We start from the raw sequence: 22,505 nt of genomic DNA, 5'->3' as shown, positions 1-22,505 counted from the left end.
CAAAAAAGTCATACAAAATTAAACAATTATAAAAAATAAAACAACAAACTCAAAACATTTAACTTAGAAAATATCTACCATCAAAAATATAACAAAGAGATTAATGTTGATTGGGTTTTACTTATTATGAGCATATTTTGCTTATTTTGAGTATACTTTGTGATTTCCGTGGGAATAAATTGTGGTAAAGAATAATTTGATTTTTTTTTTAGATTATCAAAGCCTACATCAGCACATAAATTATCCACATCATTGCGTAATATATCTACATCAATGCACCAAAGTTGCTTTTAACAGAAGCATTGTTAAAAACAATATGATAATTCAATCCTTTAAATAATTAAAAAAAAAAAAACTCAATATTTCATGATAAATATGCCATTTCATTTCTTCGTTCCTTCGGATTTCAACAGGAAAAAAATTCAATGTTGTACATTCGAGCATCCTATTTTGGTTCATTTCAAGATAATTTACAGTTCCCATGATTTACATTTACAGCCAAAACCTTACCCAAAAGACTAAAAAATAATACCGGTATGGTTAAACCATGGTCCACTCAGATTCAACTGGAGGAGGTTTTTCAAGAGATGGGGATGGACTATCTGGCTTAGGATGCTTCTTTGAGAATAATGAAGACTTGCCATCAAAGAAACTCGCAAATGGTTGACGCTGCGGATGAGTCGAATTCTCGTCTGCGTTTTTCAGATCTTTTATGGCAAGTTTTCTCTGTTGTCTATCCTTGACAAAGTGGAGAGTGAGTCTTTTGAATCGGCTTTTCGGTTCGTCTGCAGTTGTGGTGGCGAATTCTGCCTGATTCATCAGGACTTCTTCGGGATGAGTTAACATTGTTTCCACTGTTTCATAAACCTGAACATAAATTCAACATGAAACTTAGCTGAATATACCCATGGTTTTAAAAACTAGACCAGCCTAGCCGGTTTGATCGGTTCAACTAGGAGCCAGTCAGAGAATCTTTTATACTCGATTGGATCCAAACCCACCCCCGAGTCATAGTTCAACCAACAGTTTACCCCGGTCAAACTCCTATGATGACTTCTGAGTCTTAGCCATTTCATGGCTGGACTTGAATCCAACATCTCAAAAAGTTAACATAGTGCGTATATGCCATCAACCCAAAATCATTCTTATGTAAATGTAATCTAGATTTTAGATTTAATGATTAAATAGTAAAAATTGTTGAATTTTTTTTAATTTTGTTTAAAAAAATCACTGGTCCAACCATCAGTCAACCAGTTTGTCTACCAATTGACCCAAACCAATCCTTTCATTGGGTCAACGTCCCAGGTATGAAAACCATGGACATAGCTTTTTTTCAAGTCTACCTTATTAAACTTGGGCACAGACCTTGGTAATAAGGGTGGCATGCATGTATAAGGAAATTTTCATATATAGAAAAAGGCTATTCTAGTATTCTATCAACTGATTGCAAACTATATATAAATAAATGAACTTGAAAGCTATCTTCTGCAGTATGACAGATTGTACCTGGCAAATTTCATCAATCTTTTCACTCCAGCCGCTTCCTTGAAAAGTGGCAACAACATAGTCTTTGCAATCATGGAAAAGCTTGGACAAATTATCGTCAGCAGAAAGTCTCGCCTCAGCAATTACAAATCCCAAACCCAGCTAAAATTTTCAGAAAAAAGGAGAACATTAGTACATTGAAAGATCAAACGGTTAATTCTGGCCATAATACGTTACAGGTAGAAGAAAAAAAATGGAATAAATCTTCTTTTATGGTTAAGTAACTTACTAAAGAAACAAAAAATTGTTCAAAAAGCTCGGCAGGTGGGATGTCCTCTAAGCCATTAAGAATACCCTCCCTGCAGAGGACAAACCATGCAATTCTTGTAATCATAAACACAAAACAAAAATTTAGAAAGTAAGAAAATCAATTGCAATACTTCCAGACTCACACTGCTAAATCCTCATCAAAGAGGGGGGCTTGTCTAACAGCTGGGACCGGCTTAGCTGTTTCCCAAAGTTCAATCCACAAATTACCTAACATTCATGCCCAATCATGTATCAGAGTGATTTTACAATATGTTCCAAATTTAAAGTGCATAACGAGCCTTCATACATGATAAAACAAAAAGCAATGGGCTTCGCCTAACAACTTGATAAATCCTATACATTGAACAGGGCAGGTGGTAAACCAGATGAAATTGATTTCCACTTGCAAAGTTAACCAGAATATAACAAATCATCTTCTCTTCCCTTGCCCTAAAATACTAACAATGCATAAGTTACCAAGCAATGCATTAAGAGGGAAAAAAGGGATACCTTCTTTTTTCATTCGACAACTTAGTTGACCTTTTGCAGACAAACAATCACTTCCATCAAATTCATCTCCAATAATCTGCTCGCTAGCAGTCCAATCAGGGGGAGAGTGCCATCTAACAAAATCTTCTAAAATGCAACCTGGATTTGCAGCCTAACACAATCAAACATAACCTTTAGGAACAATACATATAGAGATTATTACGGAAGTATCGAAAGGACCTAGGCAATCTATATAACATGCAAACTTTGAATTAATGCATTACCTTGAAAGCCTGCATGTCGGAAAGGAGCTGAGAACATCCAGCACCAACACTGCCCACAGAAAAATAACAAATTAATAAAATAATAGGACCAAAAAAAAATTAATAAACCCTAATTTCGTTTATTTAAAATCTTCAAATAGTTGAGTGTATACTTCAAAATCCAAATGCAATTGACCACGTCAAACTAAAGTTACTAAACATCCACACTGACCTCCCTGTTCGAAGCACAAACTCCTCTGTTTCCTTGATAAGATCTTCTGTAAGCAAAGGCCCTTCCTATATATGCAAAGAGAGGCATACATCAGAGGAATGGAATTAGGTTTTAAGAGGTAGCCTTTTAGTTCTAATTATTAACAAACCTGAGCGATAGGGAAATATACAGGTTCACCAGTTTCCAACATTGTTAAATTAGTTGGACGATCAGCACCTAGTCGTAGAACAAGTTCTCCATTGCTTATTCTAGCATATAATGCCGAGCTTACAGGAGATGTACCCATAGAAATAGATGAACCCTCAATATTTGAACTGAATTGCCTCATCACAGAATCTAATGATTCAGTAGCAATAAAGCGACGCCTTTTCCTAGAAAGACAACAATTGATAACCTGAAATCGTTGATACAAAAGGCAGGAGTCTAAATCTGGTATACAATCCTCGGGAATGCCAGGAATATGTTGCTCTTCAGACCAAAGTCTTCTTAGCTGCAAGTGTAAAATTTTGAGATTTAGTTTGTTAGCTGAAAAACAGAAAAGGAAGCAGAATTAATAACTAAACTATTAGAGCTCTGTACAAGGCACTTACTTCAGAAACAACTTTGCACCAGAATAATGCCATTCTTCGTAGGGTTTTAAAGCTTCCAATAACTTCAGATAACTTCACAACAAAGCTTTCAGCAGGAGTGCCATGAATATCTCTGGCCAAAGTTGCCAAGGTAATAGATGCCTCCGAATCAGAATGAATTTTCCTTCTGAGAAAGTTTCCCTCTGCAAACATCTTGCAGATATTTCAATGGAAGTGAAAGATCATCACAGGATAATGCCCAAGTTTTATAGTAGAAAAGCTTTTAACCAAAATATGAAAATATCAAGGTTTAACGCATTAATCTACCTGCATCAAATAGTAACCGAATCAGCGACATCACTTTCTCATTGTTGTCAAAGTCAGATTCAAGTTTATCATCTTTGTCACGCAGAACAAACAACTTCACTGCAGAGAGACTCAAACCTGCCCTTTCCAAAATAGGTGAAGAACTCCCAGATGATGCCAATAAATCTTTTATTGATCTAAACTTCTTTCCACTCCTGGACAAGCAGTCACAAAATCATACTCTAAGCACCATAAAATGATGAAAAATGATGTTACTCATCTGACCACTTATAAAGTGCTCAGAAGTTAAAACAGTTGGTCTTCTACAGGATGATACATAATCGGCATAAATGAGAAGATACTTGACACTTATCACGTATCATCCATCAATGAACTGAAAATTAGTACATCCCACAAAGCAGGGAAAACAAATCATTTGATAGAGAGAGAGACTGTTTTACAACATAAGTGAAAGATTCAACTACCCAACATAAGTAATATAAGATATAAGAAGCAGCCCAAATACTCACTCAATAGCTACAGCCAATTGCTTCAAGACGGATGCTGGAGGAATCCCATTCACATCAATGGAATTTAACTGTTCTAACAAGGAATTCAGATCTGACCCCTGTAGAAACAACCGCCACCACCTCATCCATCAACCACAGAGGTAAAAGAAATAATATAGACCATTAGGACTTAACATATGTTGAGTTTTTCTTGCCTTTGCTTCAAGATCATTTTTCAAGTTAAGTAAGTACAAATTTTCATCATAACATGGAGCTGCCATTGTTGTGCTATCAACTTTATCAGGTTCTTCAGCTCCTCTTCTTCCTATTCTTATGTTCCGAAGCCTATCTTGCCAATCTTGTTTTGTCCCTAGAGAAGCAGGCTTCCGTAACGTATCCAAATGCTTGGCCGCATTGTGACCCTGTGTCACGCCATTTAAGTTCAACTATAATCCAAACACAAAGCCTAAAAGAACCTGTTTGTCGTATATAAAGGCTCGTATGTTTTTCTTCAACATTCATTTAATCACTTTGAAAGTTCAATTCTGTGCTGTCTGGTTTACAGAAACATGCAGTAAACAGCATATAAAATGCACATCACATCACATAACTAAATTTTAATTTTTTTCCCGAAAAAGAAAAAATCATTAACAAGCCTCGCACAAACACTTAACCAATCAAAGTCAACTCTTTATCTTTTCTCCAAAAAAGAAAAACTAAAATTCAGGTTCCTGTTCTTTACTTTTACCGGCAACCAAACAGGATTTAAAAAAAAAAAAACAAAATCTAATTGAGTAAACAAATAAACTAAATGCACGTATCTTTGTACGCACCTTTGACTGGCCGTCATTTTGTAAACTGCGCGATGTTTTCTCCGAATCTTCTCCGATCAAGTCAAAAACACCAAGAAAAAATTTTGAGAAAAAAATCTAACAAAAATCGAATTTAAGAGGGCGAGGCAGGGACAAAAATGGAAATAACGAAGAAAATCAAGGGTACCTCGGTCAGATTTGAAGTCAGTGAAGACGCGCTCCGCTTTTGCCGCAGCAGAATTGAAGGCGGTCCTGGCTTTAGATACAAAAGAGGGGGTGTCCATAACGTGCGCCGGGGGTGCGTAGCTTAAAGGAACGGCCAAAGAAACGGAAAGGCGAGACAAAATTCAAGGCATTGTTGTAGGAAAAACAAATGGTTCTCGTTAAGGTTGAAGAGAAGCGGAGGGTGATCTCAGAGCTGAAGTAAAGAAAATAAATATATATAATAAAAAATGATACAAAATAATAAATAAAAAAAATCAGATTCGATATTTTTTTGAACTTTTCAAAAATAAATATTAAATTTCTTTCTATAAATTTATAGAAAGCTACCTAACCGTCGCCGTTTTGAATGCCTCTTTTAAGAAATAAGTTTATTTTTTTCAGCTTAACTAATATAACAAGCATACTTTAAAATTGTGGTGCAAGTAAATAACTATTTCCCACCCAAGGTTTCACTAGTGTCCATGCTGAATTCCAAAACTAATATCTACTCAAAACCCAACTTCGTAAAAAAAATAAAAGCAAATGGTAAAGCAAAATTGAAGCTATTTCTATTTTCAAAATTTTGAAAAATTAAAAAAATTGTCTACTCAAATGGCTAAATCAAATAAAAAAAAATGAGATTTAATAGAAAATATATTAAACAAATATGATCTAGTAAAATTAGATCCTTTGTAAGTGTGATGTTGGTTAAAATTGCACTTTAGCTACGGTTTTAATTATATTATTCATTTCTAAAGTGATTTTAATATTAATTCAAATCAAATTCCGATCGTTCATAATTAAAAGTAATATAATAATTATAATAAGTAAAATAGATAAGGGTAATATAATTTTTTGACGCGGTGTGAGGCATTAAATTGAAGCTCTTAATTTAAAATACTTCTATAAAAAAATGTTTTTTTGACCTAATATTGATGTAACACTTTAAAATTTTAGGGTTGGACTGGGACATTTGAGCACTTCTATACAAGTGTTTTTACTAATTCAACCTTGGAGCACCTTCTTCATAATAAATAAATAATTTTGAGTTTTTTTTTTTTTTCTGACTAGAAATGGAGCTTTCATTGATTAAAGCACGAAAATCCTTAACTAACTACATTATCTTAGGATTGCATAAAAAATAATAATAATAAATTTGATAAAATATTTTCTTTTTTGGATTCTATGAAAAATCAATATACTTATACAAGAGAAGTAAATGTTAAGCTAATATTATGTGTAATACATGGCAAGGATACTTGATACATATATATATATACACACACACAAAGAATGGAAACAAAATATAACAGTCTTAATAATCACTCACAAGTTAGACAATGAATATTATGAAGCTCGAACTTGTTACGTAATGTGATAAACGGTTTTTTACTATAGCTTTTACGAATACATCTGCCAACTACAAGTGTGTGGGCATGTATGAAGGACGAATCAACCTTACTTGCAATTTTTGTAAGACAATGTAGCAACTCATCTCAATCTGTTTTACGTGTTTGTGAAACTAGGGATTTGTCGCAATGTGTAAGATTATAACAAAATAAAGGTGTAAGAGTGAATTGTATAACCGTAAAGTCTTTCAAAATATAATGCAATCATGTCAACCCCAAACGAGGGTTTGTCACGGCCCAATGTTCAATTCCTACATATGATTTGGAGACATTTGTTTGCTTGTTGGATTTTCATGAAATGAGAGAATCTCTAAGTAAAATGCAATACCCCATATCTTCTTATGATGTTGCAATTTGCCTTATCTGAATCACAATATGCTTTGAGAACAAAGTTGTTTGTTAAAGTAAAAACAAACCATGACTTTGCGCACTTTTGACATATATAAGAACTCGCATAGTTGCATCTTAATATGCTTTGCCTCATACATGAATTGACTCAATGTATGAACAAAATATACTATGTTTGATCTTGTGATGATAAGATAAATTACCCATCAATCTTTTGTACTTGGTCAACTCTTTCAACATTCATCCATTCTTGGGAGTAAACTTCAAATTTATGATGTATTATTATGTCATTGAATATTACTTTACGTATAATTTAAAATTTTTATTATATGATGACAAGTCATCATCAATCATGATATACGATGTTTGGTTATTTTCAACTATATGTTTAATTTTTGAACATAATAGAATAAATAATAAATATAATACGATGATAAAATAAATAAAATTATTATTATTATTTATTTGTAAAAAGAGAATTTTAGATAAGAATATAAGATAAGATCATAATCCAATATTAAATATATATTATTATAAACCAAAAAGACATGGTAAGCATAAAGAATGAAGACTGGATCAGGTCTCTTAAAACATGTAAAAGTTGATGGATATTCTTACATCATAGTACAATATTTTAAGACCTTTATTTTAATTTATAGATTTATAAATAAATAAATAATCATTATATTCAGTTTCTTTTTCACAATTATGATAATATTGTGGTTGTTTACATGGCCTATTATTATAATAATAATTATTATTATAATGGTAATCATAATAATTATTTATAGTTGCCGGTTGTTTTACGTATAATTTCCTTATTGCTTGTGACATAGACAACATTTTATTGGGTCAATAAGTCTTGGTTCATGCAGGCCGACTTGATCTAATCAAAACGACATTATGTAAGCCAACTGCCTTTCAAAGGATTAAACTTCAATCTAAAGATTACTTCCTAATAATTATCCACAACTAGGATTAATCTTTATATATGTCTCTCTCTCTCTCTCTCTCTCTCTCTCGCTCTCTCTCACACACACACACACACTCACACATATATATATATATCATTCACCAGAAGTATAAGCGTTTGATTGGACAAAACATTGATCAAACTGCCAGTTAAGAAATTCTAATAATTGGACTGTGATTCACTTCGATTTAACAACTTATTTTAATTTTGGGGAAAACTTAGATTAGGTTTGGCCTACGTCCCAAGCAAATTAGTTCAGTTCAATCAACTGATTCAATCATACTAAGGGTTATTGAGCTGGCTCATTTTCAAACTCAACTCATCTTGTATCCAATCACACCATGGGTCAATTTGATCCAAGCATGGGTTTATTCGAGCTTAGATTGAAACCCACAATGTCTAACTCAAGCTTATTTAAGTGGATATATAATATCATCGGGACAGAATGAACAATGTCATTGGTGAAACGAATAATTTTAACAATAGGATAAACAATGTTATTAAATATACAAAGGAATCAAGTTGTACATTCAATCCGAGCCAGTTCACTTTGGATACACCCCTACTTATTTCAACAAGATGGGATAGAAGAATTTTATAAAATTGTTTGCGACTTACAAGAGCTTGATCAGATCCATTGAAGATGCCTCCACCTCCAGAGGCAAAGTTGACACCATTGAGGAATAATGGGGCCTTATTTTAGTTGGATTTAAGGGAAAGATGTGGAGGTGAAGTTGGCAACCCAACTTTCTCAGCTGCAAATTCGTGCATAAGCCAAAAATACACCCCAAAAAAAAACATTTAAATCAAATCGGCTCAATTTCAGATTATTACGTTCACTTGTCTCCATATATATATAATGGTCTTGATTTTATAATCTTAAGAAACTTCCTAGTCTTGGTATATATCAGGACTCAGGCCCCATTGTCTTTAAGCTTTTTTTTTTTTTTTTCTACTTTTGCCATGGAAAAATGTTACTGATCAGATAATGACTGATGTTATCCATTACATTCCTACCCACCCCACAGAAAACAAATTTTATGAAGACATTATGCATGTATGAGGTGTATGCAGAGCTTTTTTTTACCTATAATTATTCCAGATATTCCTTTAACAATTTCTTGAAGCTATCCTCGGAGCATCCTCTGTGAGGCATGATTTGTAATTTAGAACATAGAACCAGAACTTTAAACGGCTGCAAATGCTTCAAAACCTCAGAGTCTCGATCATAATCCTGTCACAAAAATAGTATTGATAAGGCTGGAGAAGTTGTTCAGAAATTAAACTTCGTTTATAAAAGTAGTTGTTTCATGATCAAGAGAAATAGAAAAATGCACACACGCTACTTACCTTTTCCGTCACAACAACGATCGGCTTGGAGTTGAACCTGACCTCAAGTTCTCCAAGCTTCTTCCTGATCATCTCAATGTCCTATTTTGATTAATAAAAGAAAGTTTCAAGGTTGAAATACTTGATGCGATTGTGAGACTAGATATCTAGTGCTAGAATAAGCAAACTATAATCAAATTGTTTTCTGTAGTTCAACAGTTCAGAAATAAGTTGTGATTAAAGCACATTGTGTGAAATAATACTTGTCCATGCACATGACAAATATACCATCAATGCAGTTGAGAAAGATAATGATACCTTTGCCTGAAATAAGTGATGGTCACTAAAATCAACTCGGTCAACATAATGCGCTCCTAACTGCATCAAGTAACCAATATGAAGAAAAAGTCAAGAAAAAGATGATACACATAAAAACAATCTACTTTACATGAAAATATTTGGATCAAAATATATCAACCATGGACTGAAGATCACAGACAACAATTCTTTAAACAATGTCCATAAAAGATGGGAAAAAAATGATTGTAAAAATACCTTCCTCAGGTCCTGTGCGAAAGCATCAGCAGATCCAATTGCAGAAACACATAATAGAACAGAATTACACACTGTCGTCAAAGGTATTTCAGAGTTGACATTTTCCACTTCAAAGAAGCATGAGGGAGCCATTCTTGTGAAGTAAATTGGAAGAGAATTCCTAATTTCTCGAATCTCTGACTCAATATCCTTGAGATTTTGTTCCGATATCTGCATGAGAGAAGCATAAACTCATTTTTTGTTTATTCACCTTTTCTTAAAACCATCTGTAAACACACAGCATGCGGAACATATTATAAAATAAAAGATCAGCAATACTGCAGGATATTTGTCGAATCATTTGAAACCATGTAAAACAGTAAGTTGGGAGATCAATATTGTAATACCAAGTCTGCATGATGAACCACAGCAACATCTGCTCGTTTGAGAGCCATCAAAGGTTCTCTTAAAGGGCCAAGTGGTAGTAATTGATGGTTTCCCCATCGCATTAACCCATTAACCATTACAATTTCCAGATCACGCGACAAGCTCCAGTGCTATCTTCAAATTAAAAGATAAAATAGCAATTAAATAGACCATTCAGAATTAACTTAAAAAATGAGAAATGGTAAATGTTTCACAATTGACGGTCTCATGGATCCTCTAGATCAGGTCATCAAGAAACTTTATTTAAACACTATAGAGACTGCATCAAAGTTATCCATCACCCACATAAATAGAATAAACTATTACCTGCATTCCATCATCTAGAATTACAACAGCAATTTGTTCTGATTTGAGATGATCCCCCACTTTCTCTTCAATGTTAATTCTCTGGGAGAATCTACAACCACGAGGATCAACATAACCATATTTTTCAAAGAAAGAAGCAGCTGTAGCCGCCCGATTTGCACCTACACCAATCTTAACAGGTCTCCCAAGGAGATGCCTCTGAAGCATTCTAGCTTCATCCCCACCAGCATAACCCTGAAAGACGGTAGTATCCATTTTTCAACTAATCTTATAGTATCAAAAATCCAGGTTGCTTGCCACTACTTGGAACACTAATTCAGCTCTATCTTTACAACAAGCGGGCAAGGCAAATTTTACCCATTACTGCAAAAGAGGCGCCACTTCGGTTCCGTTAAAAAAAAAAAAAATTTTAAGCAACGTAATTTAGGTTCTTCTTTCTCAAATCTATAATTCCAAAAACATTTAAAGGAAACAAATACAAGAAAGAGAGAGTACCCTGGTAAGAATAAGAGGTGAAATCCCAGAATCAGCTAAAGAGTGTGCTATAAACTCAACCATTGGTGTCTTCCCATTGCCTCCCCATGTCAAGTTCCCAACACTAATCACTGGTACTGCCAGTCTTTCAAATCAAGAAACATAATTAAACAATGCCATCCGATTACTAAACTGAGTCAATACAACTCAGCTTAACATATCCAGTTACATAGTAACACTGATGAAACTATATTTATGTTCTTTCAGGAGAAGAAGAGGGGGAGACTGAGGAAGTACCTGTGCTTGGAGAAGAAGCCGAAGTGGTAGAGAGAACGACGAAGGGAGAGAGTGACGCTGTAGAGAGAAGAAGCAAAGGAGAGCAAGGGAACGATAGATGATTGGAGAGGACTGAGCTTAGCGTGGTCCTGAGCGTAGGCGATTTCGTTCACCAGTGCTCTTAGTCTCTCCATTGCAAACGGAAAAGTGACGAGGAGGGAAAGGAATGAGAGGCAAAGAGAAAATGGACGAAATGGGCTGGTACGGCCCCGGGAGTTTGTAGATGGGCCGTAAGTGATGCTCTTGGAGGGCCCAATGCGTGAAAGCTAACTGGATGGGTAGTCAACCAAGCGTTATACCTCGAGGTTAAAGGTGAATTCAACTCAAATTCAAACTATACAAACTCGAATCGATGTTTAGCTCGGTTTCATTCTTCTTTCCAAGCTAGTATCGTTGCACCAAAAAATGATTTATCAGCAATTCTATTTTTTTTAACAATTTTACTATTTATTTTTTTACTGGCAATTCGAATGGTTAGTTATACCCTTACTTTAAATTTGAAAGCTTTAATGCTTATTGTATTTCTTGCCAAGCATACAGTGATGCTTGACATGTCGGTAAAAAATTCCCAAATACTTTAATGTTTAATAGATATGTTCCATTATTCTAGGAATATTAATATCCCCTTCAATATCATAACCATAATATTCTTTTTATTGAATGTTCTATAATGACATTATACCATAATATATCTTCTAAGATCAAAGTATTCACATTACCCTATATATCACTTTGTTCATGTAATAAGATTATTCCATAATATAACAATATTTGTCATAAATAGGGGAAAAAAACTATTTTCCGCCCAAGTTTTAACTTAATTTTAAAATTATACTTACAACAGATGAAAAACTTAAACATCTATCTATGAATTAATTGTCTTCAAAATTTTTAATTAGAAACAGAGTATTTTATCTCAAAACCTTAAAACCTTAAGATTTATATCATTTTTTCTCATATTTTAAAAACTAACACTTCATTCTATTCTCATTATTTGAAAATTTTATATTTTACCCATAGGGTTTATATCCCTTCTCTGGCTACCACTATTTCGGTCGATGGTTGATTGCTTTCTATTGATCTTCTAGATTTAACCACGAAAAACGATGAAGGACGACCACCCACTACAACGAAATGTCATCCTTCGTCACTTTGTCTTGACTTGGATAACGAAAGGTTGTCTTTCGTTATAAATAATTATTGTTTCTTCTTGATCACTGATTAAATTTTCTAAGCCACTAAAGTTAAAACCTAAAATAAGGGAAAAAATTAAATATTTTAAAATGTAATTATGAGAAAAATTTGTTAGTTTTCTAAACTTAGAAAGGGAAATAATATACATTTTTAAAATTTTAAGGTTTAGAGATAAAATGATGATTTTATTTATGTTTTTAATTGAAAATTTTAACAACAATTAACGCATAAGTGGGCGTTTGAATTTTTTATTTGTCATAGATATGTTTTTAAGATTTGACTAAAACTTAAATGAGAAATTATTATTTTCCCTCGTAAATATTCAACAAGTTTGAATTTAACTATAGAATAACATACAAGCAATATTTTTCAAAGTGTTAGCCTATGGGTCAACTATTTGACTAACCGAAACAATAATGTTAACATGCTATAATTAAATTTTAAAGTAAGTTATAACCACGTGATGTTAGCATGACGATCGATTTTAAAAGCTGAAATGTATTTTGATACCATTTACCAATTTTAACTCTAAGCCAATCTAATTCATTGGTTAAAATAGGTATTAGTTATGACCTAAATCAAATTTGATATATATTTTTTTTATTAAACTGATTGATTTGATTTATCAAAAAAAAAAACCTGATCAATATAGTTTGTCTTTCAAAAAATGGTTTAAGTACATGGGCTATAAACTTACAAACGATCTATTTGTATATTTAAATGTGTTCAAATCGGATTAATTAAACTAATTTAACGTTGTTTTTAACCAAACCAACCTTTTGATTTAACAAAAATCATAAATAAAAATTAAATCAATTTATAAATTAAACAATTAAGTACTAAATAAAAAATAAATATTTTTGAACTAAAATTTTGATTAGTTAATTTTGAATATAATTATAAAATATCACCCAAATATTATTTTTATTCAAAATTTGGAATATTAGTTCGATTTATTAATTTATTTTAAAAAATAAGACAATCTAATAACCAAAGTAAAATCTAATTTTCAAATGACATATTTTTATATTTGATTTTCTATTGATATATTAATTCAATTCATTTACAGAATAATCATGAACTTCTCACTGGATTTCTTGGACCTAGGCCAATTAATCAGGTCTTTTAATTATAAATCGAAATCAAAGAATGTTATGTGATTGGTTACAAGTTTCGGTCGCCATCAAAATCACTGGAATCCAACGGCCACCATTTATTCTTCCCCTCACTTGTCTAGTCTTCTAACATGTTTTATGTTACTGTTCATTTGATCCAAGTCATCATCATAATTTCCATTACCAACTTCCGGGTCCACATATAAACACACCTTTCGTGGGGGCCCACTCCCTCACCTTCTTCCTCTGCCCCCACGTTTTCGTGGGTCCCTAAGGAGCTGAATTTCAGGAGCCAACAGTTCCTGGATTTTTACCTGCTTCCTTCTTCTTTTCCCTTGTATTTTATTTTTTTGACATAAACACCCTTTATAAATTATATGTGATTATGAGCATACATATTTACAAATATTTATATATATCATCAAATAATTAAATTTTATTTTATTTTTAATCTAAAAATATTTAATTATATAATAATATAAATATATTATTGACAACAAAGTCGTAAATAACACACCATATTGTAAGTCAAACGATGTTAAAAAATATACTTATTCTTGTAATATTTTATATATATTTACACCTCAATTTCAAATTTTGTATAAAATTATACTTATAATTTTATGTATTTTTTAGTATAGATTTTTGTATTAACAAGAAGTAATATATTTTTTTAAAGAATGGAATGATGTAAATTTAAAAATTGAATTGATAATAATTTTGAAATTGATCTATACATATTACAAACAAGAAAAAGAAAAAAAAGAGAATTGTGAACATTTCTAAAATTAGAGGGTTTTCTAATTGAAAAAACCTATGGCCTTTTCAGTAATTATTATAATTACCCTATGCCTGTATTAATTTCGCTGGATTAAAAAATTTTAAACAAGTTTTAAGCGTCAGCGTTGTGTCACCGTCTGATTAGTTTAAAATCACTGCGATTCTGATGAACCAAATATCATCATGGGCGTTGATTACATGATCATTTTGATTTTGACGGCTATGATTGATCTGTGTGATATGTTGAATGTGGGCACCGAAAAGTAAAGGTTTTGTGCACATAAACCAAAAGGCCCTAAAAGTTAAACTAAATGACTATGTAACCCTTTACAAAGCCGCGAAGGAAGCTATATTTAGTGGGTAGTTTAGTCAAAGTCTCCATTTGGACTCTAGAGCTTGGACATGAAGTCACGGCAGTCTCTCTCATACTTTGTTGAAAATTTGAAAATCTTTTCTTCACTCGCTTTGAGGAGCGTGGGCTACCTTTTCCGTTCCCAATACAACTCTCATAATTAGACCAAAGCCTCCTGTCTCCAAATTTTTATTTTTTTTTTAAGTATCCAAATATCAATTTCTCAAAATTTTTTATTAATTAATAAGCCTAAGTTAATTAGTGATCCATTAATTAAGATTCTATTCTAATTCATCTAGCAATTACTCAACATTTTTTTGTTAATTACTATATATACAAATCGAATTCAATCACCGATATTTGTTAACCCTGAAAATATCGTCAAATGTAATTGAATACAAAATATAACAAAAATTATCACATCTTTAAAACGGCTTGATTAATTACTTAAAGATTTATATTTATCATTTTATTATTAGGGTTAATAATGGTATTATAAATTATTATTTTATTTACTTTATATCATCATATATTTATAAGAAAAAAATATTTATATAATTATAATATGAATACACTTAAACCTAAATATAGATACTCATCCTAATAATAACTATTGATAAATTATCTCAATGAAACATAAGATAACGATGTAATCTCATAATAAGAAATGATAAATTTTGAAAGTGATATAAAAGATATTAACTTTGGATGATAGTCGATAGATTTAAAAATTGTCGTATTAAAGATATCATAATAATGTTTAAAATTATCTAATATTATTTTTATATAAAAATTATATATTTGTGATATATTTAATCACTGTTTATATAGACCTCAACTCAATCGATTTTCAAAAAAAGTTTTTTTATTTATTATTTATTTTGTATTTCTAGTATTAAATATTTTTTAAATAATAACGAATGTAACTTTATGAAGTCGGCTAACAGGTGCATATAAGCATCTCTAATATAATATATTTGTTGTTATTGGTTTTGGCTATATTTTCGGGCGTGTGACACGCGCGAGGTTATCACTTGTTAGATGCATGCACTTTCTCGCGCATAAAGAGAAAAGAAAAATGCAGAGGTGACGTGACAGAGCGGGGCATCAGGCAAAGTGACACGCAAACCCTACAGGGGCAGCGGGCAGCATCTAACGGCGTCACTTGAAGCCACTAACGCCGTTATTACAACACACCAGGACACGAAAAATTCAATCATTTTATGCCCCCGAGCCTCAGCTCCGCGTCTCAGAACGAGGCTCGGACCGACGTTCGGATCTCACAAAGGCCTCCCTCACTCGAAAAAGCCAAGCCAGAAGCAGCGCCAAAAGGGGGGAGAGAGAGAGGGGGGGACTGAGAGTTCTAGAGAGAGAAAGATAGTGGAGTGAGTATCTGTGTTCTTAGAGAGAGAAGAAAGATGGGCCAGATCGTGAAAAGGAAGAAGAAAGGGAGGCCATCGAAGGCAGATCTGGCACGGCGACCGCTTTCTCAGTCGCAGGAGCCGGAATCGGAGGTCCGGCGGAGCATAAGACGGAGAAATGTGCGGTACGACATAGACTACTACGAGGATTACTTCGACGAGGAGGACGAGGAGGAGGAGGAAGAGAGGAGGAGAGAGAAGAAGCTGAAGCTCGTAGTGAAACTGAATCAGAAGAGCGAGTCAGCTGAGCCGGCTCTCAACCGGTCTCGTGGCGGACACACTTCGGAGGAGGAGGAAGACGAAGAAGAGGAAGAGGATAATAAACCGTTGAAGAAGAGGAAAATCAACGGTGGTGATTTTAGTGGAAGTGAAGAAGAAGACGATGATAATAATAATTATGATGAAGAGGTAAAAAATTGTATTTTCATTAAACGTATGAAAAAATCCAGGTCAGCTGAAATCTCGGAGATTTTTCAAGATTTTGGCGACTGTGTCGTGCTCTTGAGGCTTTCAGAAATAATAATAAAAATACTTGTGTGAGAATTTGAGAGAGATAAATAACGGTCGGGTCAACTGTCAAAAACTAACAACAACAGAATCTGATCGCACTCCTCTCTCTCTCTCTCTAAACTTTCTCTTTCTCCCTCTATCCAGCTCTATATGTCTATCTACAACTATATCTATATTTCTTTTTTGCACAAACGTTCTGTTACTCTCTTTTTGTTTGTGTGTTGTACTTCACGTATTGTCTGCTTTAGCTGTCACTGTCTCTGTCTCTGTCGTTGTCTTTCATTTGCACACGCCGTCATGTAATATTTATTTGTGTGGGTGGGGTTTTGGACAGGCGAGGGGGAGAAAAGCGAGGGCAAAAGGGCAGGACTCGGCTTCAGGTTTGTGAGGTTCTGGTTGGTTTTTAGATATTGTGTGTTTCTTTGATGTTGGTTTGTTTGAACTTGGGCTTTTTTTTATTTATTAGGGACGCCGGTGAATCAACCGGCTGAGATTCCGTTGACTGATAAGAAATCATTGGAGTTGATTCTGGACAAATTGCAAAAGTGGGTGATTCATTGTTTATTTTCTACCTCTGTGTTTCTAGTGGTGTTAATGTCGTGTTGCTGATGGTTTGCTATGTGTGAAATTGTGGCAGGAAGGATACATATGGTGTGTATGCAGAGCCAGTTGATCCTGAGGAGGTGTGTGGAATGTGTTGTTTGATATATTGGTTTGCTTTTGGAAGGCTTAATTTGCATACAAGATTGAGGTATTGATTGTTTTTGTAGCTTCCGGATTATCATGATGTGATAGAGCATCCGATGGACTTTGCTACTGTGAGGAAGAAGCTGGGAAATGGATCATATTCTACCTTGGATCAATTTGAGGTTAGTGTATATCTTTCATTATTTTTGGATTCATGGAGTTGTTTCCTTGCTTGGGATTGGGGCTTCTTTGTGGATCTGTTCTGGATTGTGTAACTTCTGTCACCGAAGTGGGTGTGTTTAAGAATGCTGTGACAATGTTTGTTGCGTTTTGGCTCAAATAATGATGGCTTTGTTGGGACTTTCTTGGTTTCTTGAAATTTCTATTCCTAGTGGTGCCGCTGCTTTTGCAATCAATGAATAGTCATCTGTTATAACTCACTGCAAAGACATGCCCACTGAGCCAGGAATGTCAATTTGGTGGTGTGTTCTGATAATAGTAAACATTTGGCACATTGAACTCTTGGAGCTCATTCTTTGCTTTTGTTGCACTGGCAATGCTAATTATGGTGCTTAGTGTTTACCTGCACTGTTCATCTATTTTATACATCTGATGTGATCTTCAATTCACTATGCTTCTACATGAAGGAGGACTCATCGAGGAACATCCCATCCCCTGATTCAAGAAAATGGTAGAATTGTGAAGCGGGATAAGTTGTTTGTTTAGTTAGTGAACTAGCAATTATACTCAGGAATGAAAAAGAAAGAAGAAAGAGCGATTATACAAGGCTGCCTTCATTTCCAGATTAAGTTGAAATTATTTCTATTAGGTCCCTAGTCATAATGGAGTTTAGTTCATCTATACAATGGTTGGATGCTGTATTTGCTTCAGTTATTGTAATGTGCTGGTTTGAGGAATTATACTTCTTCTGGTGCACATGATTGAATTATACTTCTTTTGGTGGACTTGAGGTCCTTCATGACAGCTTATCTTTGCTTCTGGGCTGGTTGGATTTCGTTGGTCACTGAGTTCAGTTGATTTCAAATGAAGATGTCTTAGTTAATAGGGGTGCCAACTCTGTAGCAGTGCCTTAAGGTAGACATGCTTGGTCTTGTGCATGTTATATTCATGATTGTTACCTCTTTGTCTTGCATTATAATTTGAAAATTTTGTACCTTTGCTATTATGTGCTTGTGGATGTTTGAGTCTGTAAATGATAATTTCCCCTGCTAGTGTGTGTATTTGTCTGTTTACATGGGAGAGATTAATGATTAGTGTTGAAAAGTTGGGGTCAGAAAGAAAATGTCCCATATCAAGGGGACATCCAGAACATGTTCTTCATGCTGATTGTCAATGAAGGTGCCGTTGCATGTTCCATTGCAATCCGATTAGTTACTCAACCCTTTTTCTTGCTACTAATTCTGAACCATTTCATCTTTGTGTCTGACAAAGGCAATACCTGCTTGCTATTTTATCAATGCAAAAGTTAATTTGGTGATCATTTCTCTGATAAATACATGACAGGAAATTCTGCCCAAATTTCAAGTGGAACTTGACCTTCAGACTGGTTATTGTAGTTTTACCTTTTAAGAGTGATATATAAATATGTGAAAGGGACTGCAGGGGCAAAAGGTTGGAGGAACCATCTGCTTAAGGTGGCAAATTACATCACCAATTAGACATTTGCATGCTACAAATAGCAATCTTTAACATTATTTGACTCTGGAAATTGATGATTCCATTCATTTGCCATGTACTTGGTTGTATTTATCTTATGAGCCATTTCTTGGTTAGAGATGCCTTTCTTTTATGCTTCATATTCTGTTAATATATTTGGACCGTAAAGATGGTTTTCCTTAATGCAGAGTGATGTTTTTCTAATATGCTCAAATGCCATGCAATACAATGCACCAGACAGTATATATTATAGACAGGTAAGCTGCACTCTTCTGTTTCTTCAGTTCCATACTCATTTGGATAATAATCTGATGGGCCAATTATTTTTGCAAGGCACGAACTATTCAAGAGCTGGCAAGGAAAAAATTCCATAGGTTAAGGCTTGGTATTGAACGCTCCGAGAAAGAGCTCAAGCCCGAGAAAGAGATCCAGATAGAGAAGGAGCTCAAGTTAGAGAAAGATGTTAGGTCTGAACAACGACCAAAACTTAATATTTTGGCAAAGAAGCAAACTAAGAAACCTCCTTTCAGCCGGACCTTGCCAGAACCTGTCGGATCTGACTTCTCATCTGGTGCCACTCTTGCCACCACCGGAGATATTCAGAATGGTACTATTGCGTTCCAAGCTGGTGGTTGTGAGAGGCCAAGTACTACTGATGGGCTTGTAGAGGGTAATTCTTCCCATGTTGATAATAATTTAGAGAGGGCGGAAGAACTGTCATCAGGTGTGATAATTAGAGAGATTTTATTCTGTTATATTGTTGTTTGAAATTTTGGAGGTTGATATTTTTGCTTGAGTGGGAGAGATTTCATCGTCCCATGTCTAGAACTAGGTTCTAATTGTTTTCCAAGTTTTGTGAAGCCAAAGCATTGTTGTTGTGATGTTATTATCTTAGGTCAGATCAGTACTGTGTAGGTTTTTCTCATGTCTCGTAACTGTGGATGCCTAATAACCACATCAATGTTTCAGGGAAGGGTCTCCTATCTAAAATGGGGAGGAAGCCATCTGTGGTTGATGAGAACCGTCGTGCAACTTATAACTTATCCACTCAACCCTTGGTCAGATCAGATTCAGTATTTACAACTTTTGATGGTGAAATCAAGCAGCTGGTTGCTGTATGTAACGCACAATGTCTCTTTTTTTCAATACTTATATACTATACAGTACAATCAATTTATTTTTTGTTTTCTTGAATCAGGTTGGTCTCCATGCAGAGTATTCCTATGCTAGGAGCTTGGCCCGTTTTGCTGCAGTTCTTGGTCCTGTTGCTTGGAAAGTTGCCTCTCAGAGGATTGAGCAAGCACTACCTCCAGGATACAAGTTTGGTCGTGGATGGGTAGGAGAGTATGAGCCACTTCCGACCCCAGTATTGATGCTTGAGACCTGTTCACAGAAAGAATCTTCCCTGTTTACAAAATACCAGTCTATTGCTGATGTGCGAAAAGATGAATCAGCTTTTAAGACCCCTGTTCCTACTAAGGTACATCATGTTAGTCAGCCTGTTTCTGAAGGGAGTTCATCTTTGTTTCATCCTCCAAATGGGTCATCCTCAGAAGGAAAGCCCCCATTCTTTGCTTCTCCCAAAGCAAAACCCAGTACCCCTGCTAGTGTTCTTCAGCAACAGAATCCATTTTCTAGGACTTATACTGAGCCTGAGAATAAGGTCTCAAAGCAAGTTGAATTGAATTTGCCTCCCTCTGGTAGCCAGAATAATGGTGATCTTGTTGCTGCAAAACAGTTTACAAAGAAAATAGAAATGGTAGCTTCTAGGCCAAATGAGATGGTGGCAAGGAATATGAATCTGATGCAGCCTTTACCTCCAAAGCACATTACTAGCAATGGAGTTGGTAGTGGAGGATTGCCCAATGGAAAAGTGACAAGCAATTCCGGGAATGCTAGAGTGCTTAGTCCAGCTTCTGATAATGTTCAGACGGCCAGGGCAGCTTCGTACTTGCCCTATGGACAGGAGCAAAGCGTCAATGATCCAGTTCAGTTGATGAAAATCTTAAATGAGAAGGCTCAAAAGCAGCAGAATTCTTCAAATCAGGCCCCATCTAATACTCCACCTATTATGCCTTCGGTTCCATTTGTAAGAAGAGATGATTCAAACAACGCTGCAGCTGCAGCTGCCCGTGCATGGATGTCTATAGGAGCTGGGGGGTTCAGACCACCAACTGAAAATTCTAGTTCTCCCAGAAATCAGATCTTGGCTGAGTCATTATACAACCCAACTCGTGAATTCCATACTCAAATTTCTCGAGTTCGAGGGGAATTCCCTCATTCTATAGGTATGCAGTTTCAGTCAGAGAAGAACAGTTTTCCACCCCAGGCATTTGTACCACAACCTGTTCGTGTAGTAAATGAAGCTCAGTTCCAAAGTAGACCCATGGTTTTCCCTCAAGTAGTAACTCATGATCTATCTAGGTTCCAGGTTCAGACCCCTTGGCAAGGCCTTAGTCCACACTCCCAACCAAGACAGAAACAGGAAGCACTTCCTCCTGACTTGAACATTGGTTTCCACTCTCCCGGATCTCCAGCAAAACAGTCTTCTGGTGTTCTCGTTGACCCGCAGCAGCCAGACCTGGCTTTGCAGCTTTGAGTATGTGTTGGCTTTTCTGCAATTGGAGACTCAGGGAAGAGTCAGAAGGTAATTTTTGGCAACATCGCGAACTTGTAAGAATGTCAATTCCTTATGATCTGGCATAAATGTGGCCTATCTCGGAACTTAGAGTTGAAAAGTTTTAGGTTCAGAAGTGGATGAAATAAGTTGGGGATGTCGGATTGCTTCCTCGACTCAAGCCATTTTTAGAAGTTGCAGAATATTGAATCATTCAAGGTGAATTTTTAAGGGAGGAAAATTTTGAATAGAGCTTCTTATTTTTTCTGTCATCTTTTCCTAACAAGAATTACTGGCATGGAAAATGGAATTGCCCTAAATTTTATCTGAATATTCCCAGGGAGCTAGGGTCAAATGGTTGGAAGAGAGAGTTGAGCCAAGTGAAGATATTGTTTCAATGATTGTTGCCCAATTGATTAGAAGCTGTTGATCTTTGAACCTCTTTGATGGGTGCCTTGTAAATAAGGTTACAGGTGTACTAGAATTATTATTGGCTAGAATGTAGTTGTATTTTATGCCCTTCTACAAAATTGCATTGATGATACCGCTTCACCTACTCTGGTTGCTGGATCTCTTGGATGGATTTTGATAATTTGTTTAAAGGCTAGATTAGGGATAGATTTGATTTAAGCCGACATCTATGCCAGCTTGAGAGCTCATTCAAGTTGATGTGTAATATCATTGGTGGGTTATTGACATGGTGAGCACTGTCATCGAATGTGTAAACAGTATCATCGGTTGGATGAACAATATTTGTAGAAAACAAACAGATTTATTTAGAGTCTAGTTATCAAGTTGGAGCTTTATTTTGAGATTAA

At 34.8% G+C, this 22,505-nt stretch overlaps 3 protein-coding genes across 5 annotated transcripts; 1 reads left to right on the top strand and 2 right to left on the bottom strand.

The window, feature by feature from the left end:
* Positions 1–362: 362 nt before the first annotated feature.
* Positions 363–5,394, bottom strand: LOC123213461 (rab3 GTPase-activating protein catalytic subunit-like). Its single transcript, XM_044632900.1, has 14 exons — positions 5,162–5,394; positions 4,996–5,042; positions 4,378–4,584; positions 4,184–4,281; positions 3,675–3,868; positions 3,369–3,550; positions 2,927–3,268; positions 2,779–2,843; positions 2,568–2,616; positions 2,305–2,455; positions 1,938–2,022; positions 1,775–1,844; positions 1,507–1,647; positions 363–867 (listed from the first exon to the last, which is right to left on the bottom strand). The coding sequence occupies exons 1-14, from the start codon at positions 5,256–5,258 to the stop codon at positions 541–543; spliced, it is 2,055 nt and encodes a 684-aa protein (XP_044488835.1). The 5' UTR covers positions 5,259–5,394; the 3' UTR covers positions 363–540.
* Positions 5,395–8,366: 2,972 nt separating this feature from the next.
* Positions 8,367–11,492, bottom strand: LOC123214710 (probable tetraacyldisaccharide 4'-kinase, mitochondrial). Of its 2 annotated transcripts, XM_044634676.1 has the most exons (9): positions 11,296–11,492; positions 11,020–11,143; positions 10,525–10,758; positions 10,179–10,328; positions 9,793–10,002; positions 9,556–9,615; positions 9,259–9,339; positions 8,996–9,142; positions 8,367–8,663 (listed from the first exon to the last, which is right to left on the bottom strand). In XM_044634676.1, exons 1-8 carry the CDS (start codon positions 11,466–11,468, stop codon positions 9,002–9,004), a joined length of 1,173 nt encoding a protein of 390 aa, XP_044490611.1. In that variant the 5' UTR covers positions 11,469–11,492; the 3' UTR covers positions 8,367–8,663; positions 8,996–9,001. The 2 variants fall into 2 exon arrangements, with proteins under 2 accessions (XP_044490611.1, XP_044490602.1); XM_044634667.1 differs by having other exon boundaries at positions 8,367–9,142.
* Positions 11,493–15,851: 4,359 nt separating this feature from the next.
* On the top strand, positions 15,852–22,505 carry LOC123212876. Of its 2 annotated transcripts, XR_006501627.1 has the most exons (10): positions 15,852–16,604; positions 17,041–17,086; positions 17,173–17,251; positions 17,344–17,389; positions 17,477–17,575; positions 19,259–19,327; positions 19,404–19,794; positions 20,040–20,185; positions 20,269–21,906; positions 22,028–22,505. XR_006501627.1 is itself a non-coding variant. In XM_044632105.1 (9 exons), the coding sequence occupies exons 1-9, from the start codon at positions 16,194–16,196 to the stop codon at positions 21,667–21,669; spliced, it is 2,688 nt and encodes an 895-aa protein (XP_044488040.1). In that variant the 5' UTR covers positions 15,852–16,193; the 3' UTR covers positions 21,670–22,505. The 2 variants fall into 2 exon arrangements, 1 of the variants encoding a protein (XP_044488040.1); XM_044632105.1 differs by having other exon boundaries at positions 20,269–22,505.

Source organism: Mangifera indica, chromosome 1 (genome assembly GCF_011075055.1).
Source record: "Mangifera indica cultivar Alphonso chromosome 1, CATAS_Mindica_2.1, whole genome shotgun sequence".
Classification (NCBI taxonomy): domain Eukaryota; kingdom Viridiplantae; phylum Streptophyta; class Magnoliopsida; order Sapindales; family Anacardiaceae; genus Mangifera; species Mangifera indica.
This window is presented reverse-complemented; position numbering and strand designations above follow the sequence as displayed.